This window comes from Malaclemys terrapin, chromosome 18 (assembly GCF_027887155.1).
Source record: "Malaclemys terrapin pileata isolate rMalTer1 chromosome 18, rMalTer1.hap1, whole genome shotgun sequence".
NCBI lineage: Eukaryota > Metazoa > Chordata > Testudines > Emydidae > Malaclemys > Malaclemys terrapin.
The window spans coordinates 23,563,991-23,572,725 of NC_071522.1; the positions used below are offsets into that span (position 1 = coordinate 23,563,991).

Below are 8,735 nucleotides of genomic sequence, written 5' to 3' on the forward strand. Positions count from 1 at the left end.
GGAATTGAGCTAATTCCTGGATGACCAGCAGGAGGCGCTGCGCCAATGAGTCAGCGATCTGCTACATGGCCAAATAAACTAGTTCCTTTGAAGCAGTAAAACAAGAGTTCTGTGATTAAACCCCTCAGCCCCTTAGAAAGGCACAGCGGGGCGGGAGCCTGGAGGGACGAGGGGAGGGTAGTGCACGGAAGGAGGGGTCGTGTGGGCATCAATGCAGAACGGTCTAGTTAACAGCCCCTAAATGCACTTTCTGCACAGAACTACTGCAGCTTCCCAAGCCCCAAACTGCACAAAGTCTGGAAACGGACAATTCAGGGATTCAGCCAGTTCCCCCAGGTCACATCACCGGGGTCACTCCACAGGCTTAGCCTGGCTGGTCTGCCTTAGCTCTGCCCCCGGGCCAGGCTGCCCTTTGGTCTGTGAACAGCCCTGGAAACGGGGTGGGATGCACGGCTGGACAAGGGACGTTTTTAGGAAGCTCTGCAGTGCAGGTTGCAGAGCAATGGGAGTTGAGGCAAGGAAACTAGTTGGACGTGTTGTCAGTGTCAGGGGACAAAGTTGAGTGGCCAGTGTCAGACTGCTGGAGTGGAAGGTCCTAGACCAGTGGGGCGGTGCTGGGTTCCTTTCATTGTCCGTCTCCAGACTTCCTGACATTCGGTGTCCAAAGGCCTCATTGTTTTGTCCAGAAAATGTAGTATTGCTTTGGAGGGTAGATGGCCCCATGACACACGTTCAGCATTAACTCTTCTTACGGGTTGTGGGGAGGGATTGCTGACCAGTTTGCATTCCCTTCTCTAGAGAACAAACAAAGCACTTCCCAGCCCGGAGCAGAGCAGATCCATTCTCCTGTGTTTCTCTCTTGTGCTGTGTGTACACGAGCAAACGGCCTGTTCCTCTCTCATGCTGCCCCCTCTCCTGCCGTATTTGCCATTGCAACAAAGTTGACTTTTTCCCACAGAAAATTTTGCTTTCCCCGAAACCACATTTCTGATGGAAAAAGTTTTGCCCAGCTGGAGCAATTTCCTTGTGTGATGGTGCCCCCCCCCCCCAATGCTTTATGGAATGTGCTTATGAAGGTATATATGACATAACTAGAATATGTTTTATGCTACATATGCCATGTAACATATCTCTGTAAAGGTTATGATCTACTGAATCTATTAATCCTCTTGGTGTGAATGTATCATTTTTGTACTTGAAGTTAGGAATATTGGCTGTATACTTGCTTGATTTTAACTAGCCTAGTAGAGCATTTGGTCAGCTTCCTGAGAAAAGTGCAAATTAGGTGCCCAATCAAAAACCACTTCAGCCAACAATGAACTTGAAGATGCCAATCCACATCAGAGCCTTCCCAGGAATGTGGCTTGGCTGGTAAAAACTGACTCATGCATGGACATGTGACTTGCGCGTGTGACTCCAGAACTCCATCTTGGAGCTGGACTTTGCATAGGAGAGAGGAGGGGGTCTCCACCCGCAAGAGAAAGTCTATTTAACCCCCTGGGAGACCCCTCCATTTTGTCTTCAGCTGGCAAAAGGGATAGCCTCTCCACCCCCAAGAATACCTGAAAGAGACTGGAACAAAGGACAGTGACTACAGGGGGTGTGAGTGATTGCTGGACCCAGACTAGAAGGAGACTAGTCTGTAAAAAGGAGCATTCTGGAACTGGGGAGGTTTTTATCTGTACCCAGTTGTATTACTGTATTAGACTCAGACATGCGTGTTTTATTTTATTTTACTTGGTAATTCACTCTGTTCTGTCTGTTACTACTTGGAACCACTTCAATACTACTTTCTGTATTTAATAAAATCACGTTTTCCTTATTAATTAACCCAGAGTATGTATTGATACCTGGGGGGGGGGGGCGGCAAACAGCTGTGCATATCTCTCTATCAGTGTTATAGAGGGCAAACAATTTCTGAGTTTACCCTGTATAAGCAGGGGTGTGGAGAGGGGTCGAGGCAGGCAGGGACAGGGAGCGGGGTGGTTAGATGGGTCGGGGGTTCTGGGGGAGCTGTCAGGGGGGCAGAGGTGTGGAGAGGGGTCAAGGAGGCAGGGAGCAGAGGGGGTTGGATGGGTCAGGAGTTCTGGGGGTCCTGTCAGGGAGCAAGGAGCAGTTGGATAGGGCATGGGAGTCCCGGGGGTCTATCTGGGGGTAGGGGTGTGAATATGGGGTGGGGGTGTGGATAAGGGTCAGGGCAGTCAGGGGACAGGTACGGTCCTAGGGGGGCAGTTAGGGTGGGGGGTTCTCAGGAGGGGACAGTCAGGGGACAAGAAGCAGGGAGGCTAGATGGCAGTGGGATCCTAGGGGGCAGTTAGTGGCAGGGGTCCCAGGATGGTGCAGTCAGGGGACAAGGAGTGCGGGGGGTTGGGCGTTCTGAGCGGGGCAGTCAGGGGGTGGGAAGTAGGAGGGAGTGGATGGGGGCGGGGCTAGAGCGGGGCTAGAGCGGGGCTCCCCCCCCCGTCCTCTTTTTTGATTGTGGAAATATGGTAACCCTAGCAGACAGGCCCCAAGGTGTGAGGGGGGATGAGCTCCCTATAGAGCAGCAGCAGCCCTGAGAGAGCAGGTAGCATCTCTGTGAGGTCGACTCCCGCTGTGGCCGGGGGTCGCTGCCTTTTGGAGCGCCGGGCAAGGAGGATGGGGAGGGCCTGGCTCCCGGCTCGGCCGGAGATTGGCTGAGGTGAACAGGCTCGAGCTGCGTGCCCCAGCCACAGCCGCAGCCGCCCCAGCTCCACTCCCTGCAGAAGGGTGACAAGACACCCTACCATGCCACCCTTCCTTCTGCGCTGCTGCTGACGGCAGCACTGCCTTCAGAGCTGGGTGCCCGGCCAGCAGCCGCCGCTCTCCGACTGCCCAGGCCTCCCCACACACATGGGTCCCACGGGCATGGACAGCCCCCTGACCACGGAGCCTTCCTGGACCATTGCACCCTGGGCGGTTGCCCATCCCCAAATCCAGCCCTGCTCATTGACTTTCAATGGGCTCTGTGCTCCTAAGTAACTCGTGACCTTTGGAAAATCCCTCCCCCCATTTTTGCTTGTTGCTATGTGACTGTCCTACTGCGGCCAGCAAGCAACAGCCCTTACAGGAGACAGCCCCTGGATCTGTGACCTCTTCACCGAAGCACATGGCCAGGCAAAGCTGGGGGCAGAGCCCTGATTCTCAGGCTGAGGAGCGACTCCGCCTGCTGTGGGAGTGGAATACACCCCGTGTCTGCCCCACAGGCTCTCTCTGGGTATTGTATCGACAGCAGGTAGCCTATAGTCTCCTCTCCCAGCATCCCAGTCTCTCCTCCCCCAAACGTGAGAAAGGACTGGTGGCCCAAGGAGTTACTTTTGGTGCAGTTGAGAGCAATGGGCCCATCCCAACAACCCTACGCTAGGACCTGATCCAACGCCCACTGAAGTCAATGGAAGATTGCCTGTTATCAACTGGCTTTGGACTAGGACCTACTTGCACACGTGGACAGTAATTCAAGGTACTGATTAAAGGGCCCCTCAGGCCACTGGTGCAGCTACCCAGATATCGTCAGACGTGCAGGCCTGGCTTTCAAATCCTGCTAGGCCATTGCCGAAAATTCCCTCACAGCAATCTGCAGACCCCTACGACTGTGGGGCAAGGAACCCAGCCAGGTCTGCCAGCCCAACTCCCCCAAGGCAGGACGGCTGAGAATACTGGGAATGGATCTACGCAGTACGGTGCCCACGAGAGCACAGCAGAGAGTAAGTGGCAGGGAACAGAAAGTTACCAACTGGGACCACCACATTTAAAATGCCTTTTACTGTGAAGCTTTAATCCCTGCTAATGAGCAGTAGAGCGGGTGTTTATAAAAACCCTTCTGTGTTTCTGGATTTCCCCACCCCTGTGACCTCTGGAACTGCCCATGAGTCTGAGAGCAAAAGACACTGAAAAGTCACTATAGATCCGAGGCATTTACTCTCCCCGGAGCTTCTACATCTGGATACTGCAGGTTTTGCAAATGATTCTTCTGATTACGAATATCACTAAGTCAAGTCAATGCAAAGCACAAGTGCCCAGCAGAGATTAGCTCGGAAAGTGCACGGAAGAAAAGAAAAGAGAAAGTTGCCCCATTTTGGATAAACATGATACTTCCCCCTCCGAGTTGGGTGAGAGGTTTGGCCATGACACACGCTGACCCTTTTCCATCCCTTCGTGGAGCAGGGGTTGGCCCCACTGCAGACAGGAGGGTGGGGAAGGGGTGACTAACAGTAGGACGCTGGTTTGATGAGGATGGCGGAGGCTTGGCAGTTCCCACTACAGAAACTACCCCAAGTGATGCTCCCTTTGACGTTCAGTCGAACAGAATGACAAGCCGAGTACCACCAGCCCCCCTCATAGCTAGACGCACAGTTCCCACCGTAAGTGTCCTGATCCAGGTCTTTAGTGGAGAACTTCATGTTGTCATGCACGGTGGTAGGATTGTTTGGGGCCATGGCGTCCCCTGCAGTCCCAGCGTAAGAGCCCAGCCTCAGCCTGTAGCCTTTGGACTCGTCTTCCAGACCGAAGAGGTTGTAGTCTGCGTATTTCATGGTGCCGGATGAATCGTGGATGACAAACCTGACCTGGTAGACCTTCTGCTTGGCGATCCGATAGATGTACTCCGTCCCCAGCCAGTAGTCATCCTGCACGTTGCCAAAGCCGTACTTGTAGGTGCTCCAGGACTCAGCCCAGGTGATCTGTGTGTCGTGCCGGTTCCGCTGGAGGACCGTCCAGCCCTCGCTGGTGCTGTTCAAGTCACAGTAAACGACAATCTGGTGGAATCCTGTGGGCTGGATGACAAAGACGCCACTGACCCTGTTCCAGGTTATCTCGCTGCAGTCCTTGGGCCAGACTGTGCACAAGAGAGAGATCGCTTTCACTAAACCCCGTGGAACAGAACCCTGCTCAGCTCTTCCCACCCTGGGTCAGTGAGAAAGGGCCCCTCCGGTGTGCCACAGACAGCAGTGTCTGCACTGACACCCCGCATGCTTTGCCAGCCCATTGTCAAAGAGGCTTCAACAATGGATGCAGACACTGAGCCCGAATCTGCTGGCACAGCCCTGGCATTAGGTCCTGTCACCCACTCCTGGGCAGTTTATTCTCTAACTAGCTACTTTGCACGTGCACACGTAGGTTTCCCAGAAGACAAACAGGCCCCTGTTCATACTCTGCAGGGGTTTTCGGGGAGGTGTTTAACACGGCAGACACGATGAGTGGGACACTGCGAGCTAACAGCACCGTGTGTCCTGTGGGGTGACTGTATCTTACAACAGCGGGTTCTGCACCCCCTCAGCTCTCAGCAAACTCCTGTGCCAAGGGCTCTCCAACAGGGCGTGTGTGCTGAGGCCACCGACACCAGCTGCCAGGGAAAGGAGGAGTCTGTGGAGTCAAAGGATCTTGCCACTCATCCCAAATTTTGGCTGCAAACTCCCCACACCTGCAGTAGTGAGGGACACGGCCCAGTGGGTCACAGCCCTGGGTCCTGGATCCCACACAGTCTATTAGTGGTGCCACTTTTCCTGCAGAAAGATCATGACCCAAAGCTTCTCCTCTGCAGGACACGTTACAGCCTGTGTGTATCAAGCCCTTTCCCCCACACCCTCCCACCCTCTGCCATCAGAGTTCCTGCTCCCAGGGGCCTGTATAATCCCTGGGGATTCCCCTCTGGCCCGGTCAGACAATGCATCCCAATGCCTTGTTGTGCCCTGCAGGGAGAAGCTGTGTGAATAACTCTTGTTGTTCTTCATATCCGAGGGATAGCCGTGTTAGTCTGAATCTGTAAAAAGCAACAGAGGGTCCTGTGGCACCTTTAAGACTAACAGAAGTATTGGAGCATAAGCTTTCGTGGGTGAATCTTGCGTCTGATGAAGTGGGCATTCACCCACGAAAGCTTATGCTCCAATACTTCTGTTAGTTTTAAAGGTGCCACAGGACCCTCTGTTGCTTCTTGTTCTTGCATCTCATTTCTGCAGGGCGTGGATAGGTGAAGCGTGGGATACTCTTACCGTGGGCCTCTGGTAACTGCGGGTCACTGGCTCGGCTGTGCCGCAGGCTCCCTTTCCCCTGATCTGTAGGGACAGGAATTGGGAGATCCGCGTGACATGAGGGGTTGGCAGAGACTGTCTCCCAAGCACCAGAGAGTGTTAGCAGTGCATTCGCCTCCCCTTCTCCGTGTCCCTGAAACCCTCATCCAAGACAAACCTTTCTTCTGCCCACACTTCTGCAAACCCCCCTCACCGCTCTACCTGGCTTCCGTCTGCTCCCCTCCAGTCTGGCCCAAATGCAGCCACCAACCTCACCGCCCGCTCCCGTGGCTCTGCCCACACCACCTTGTGCCTTCCAGTCCCTTCCCTGGCTCTGCAGCTCCTCCTTCAGCAGCTTCCAGCCCCCGCGCCTCCTCTCGAGCTCTGCACAGCCCTGCCCTGCCTAGCTCGAGCTCTGTGTTAACTCTGCACCAGTCGCCCTGCTGCCCGAGCACCCCCATCTCATCCCGTCTGCCCCTGCCTGGCTCGGGCCCACGCTGCACCAGTTCACTCCTCCACGCCCCCTCTGCTGCCCAAGGCAACCAGCACCTCCTGGCTTTGTCCCGTGCTGCTCCCTGCACTGCAATGGGCCAGCCCCTGTGCGCCCCCGAACCTCCCTCCCTCCCCTCCCTCAAACCGCCAAAGAGCTCAGCGTGGTTTGAATAGAGAGCTACGGTTGGATTGTAATTTCTCCCAGTGGCTTCAGGCCTCCATAATCCCCAGGCAGCCAGTGAGTGACGTCCTGGGGCCCCAGGGCTGGCAGGGACCCCTAGGGCCAGGGGGGAGGGCTATAGAAGCAGACACATGACACACCTGCCTTCAGGTGCTTTGGGTGGATGTTCCGGATTGCATGGGTGGGTCCCTTTAAGATGTTCAGGTTGTGTATTTCCAGGGTGAGAACTGGGGCTGACAGGGCCAGCAGGCCGGCGAGGAGCAGGAGATGAGGGCACCGGGCAGCTGCAAAAGGGAAGAGCCGGTGAGAAGCTGGGAACACAAACCCGCCCTTCAGGAGCCGCGACTCCCAGTTCCCTCTGCCCGGGAACGGCACAACCGAGAGCTGGGACTGCTGGACCCTCCCGCCTCGCCCAGCACAGCCTGGCACTGCCGCCCTCGCCCGTCAGTCTGGCTGGGCAGCCGGCCACCGGCCAGGCATGCACGGGGCAGAGAGGAGACGCTAGGAACCGGCCCCGTTGGGACAGAGACTCCCAGGAGGGGGGTGGGTGCTGAGGAGTTTGGGATTCGCCCTGGAGAAATGTTCCCACCCCACAGAGACACCCCTGTGCCATGGAAATAACCGGGCAAGGGAGGGCGGGAGAGTGGGTGAGAGAAAGGGAAAATGGAGATTGGGGCTGGGGGGGCACTGAGAGCCCTGGGGAGGCCTGAAGGGTGGGTAATGAGAGCCCCACGGACATGGGGGTGGGGGGGATGGACACAGAGCCGCAGGGAGGGGAACCCTGAGGAGTGGGGGCTGGGTGGGTACTGGGAGTTCCTCCTGAAGGGACGGGGGTTGGCCAAGGTCACTCAGCCACGGGGTGTGGGAGGGGGACAGGCTGAGGGCACTCAGAGCCCCAGGAGTGGGGGGGGGCTGAGGGGAGGGACTGGCCAGGGGCACTCAGAGCTCGGGGGGGGGCTGTCCGGGGGGGGCACTCACAGCCCCAGGAGGTGGGTGGGGGAGGGGCACACAGGATTTCAGGAATTCCCTGGCAGTGAAGAGCTGCTGGCGGCAGGGAGGAGCCAGCCGTGACAATCCCCACTTGGGATCCCTGGCTGGGCTAGTGGCTATGGGGGCCCGTGGCCAAGCTGCAGCGGAAGGTGACCTGAAGGAAATGCCTCGGCCTCGGCCTCCGGCTAGGAAGGGCCTGGGCCAGACAATGACCCACCGTGCAGTGTCCCAGCTCCCTGCCCCACACCTGCGGGGCACGGCCCCTCCTCTGTAGGGAGGTTGGCATGTACCTTAGTGCTGCTTCCTCCATCCCCAAAGGCCTCTCCCAGCCAGTCTCTGGCAACCCCTGCCGTTCAGTACGCACATTACCCTGCTGTGACATACCGGGGGGGGACCCCTCGGGGATGGGGAGGCTGTCACACAGCTGGGCAATTTAACCCAGCTGGGCAGGAGTGACTGTCTCCCTGGAGCTGGGGTCTCAGCCCAGGTGTCTCTCTGCCCTTCCCCCCAGTCGCCCCCGGGCGAGGTGGGAGCGCCCCACGTTGCGTTCCAGCCCCACATTCGCACCCACAAGTGGTGGTGGGTTCCAATCCCAGCTGAACACGCCCACCTGGCCCTAGTGCGGAGCAGAAGGGCCCAGCACTGCCCCACAGAACCTCTGGCTCTCCGAGCCCGCTCTTACCCATCACCGCAGCACGTCTGGCCCAGGCTGAACGCTGCTGCTCTGTGCAGAGAGGCTGGCACTTCTCGCTCCTGCCGTACGAGGGGCAGGTGCTGCTACCGACTGCTCCCCCTAACCCCCGCCCTGCTGCGCTCTGGGGATGCTGCCCTGCTGTGGAGCTCTCAGGTGTCTTGAACTGGAATTTGTTTGGAGAGAAACTGCTAAGGAGCCTTATCAGCCCCGAGCAGAGAGTACCTGGGAGCCTGCCTGGGTCGGGCGGGTCTGGTGCAGCCTCCCCCCAGATAAGGCTCTTCCCTGGACCTGCCACCCATTGGAATCTGGAACGATTCCCTCCGAGGTAACACCCGGGGCAGCCAGGGCAGGGCAG

The 8,735-nt window shown here is 57.2% G+C and overlaps 1 protein-coding gene across 2 annotated transcripts; it reads right to left on the reverse strand.

The window, feature by feature from the left end:
* Positions 1 to 3,761: 3,761 nt before the first annotated feature.
* On the reverse strand, positions 3,762 to 8,532 carry LOC128825656 (fibrinogen-like protein 1-like protein). 2 transcript variants are annotated; one of them, XM_054008350.1, is made up of 4 exons: positions 8,369 to 8,531; positions 6,837 to 6,980; positions 6,006 to 6,068; positions 3,762 to 4,852 (listed from the first exon to the last, which is right to left on the reverse strand). In XM_054008350.1, exons 1-4 carry the CDS (start codon positions 8,370 to 8,372, stop codon positions 4,224 to 4,226), a joined length of 840 nt encoding a protein of 279 aa, XP_053864325.1. In that variant the 5' UTR covers positions 8,373 to 8,531; the 3' UTR covers positions 3,762 to 4,223. The 2 variants fall into 2 exon arrangements, with proteins under 2 accessions (XP_053864325.1, XP_053864326.1); XM_054008351.1 differs by lacking the exon at positions 6,006 to 6,068 and having other exon boundaries at positions 8,369 to 8,532.
* Between the last annotated feature and the right edge of the window lie 203 nt (positions 8,533 to 8,735).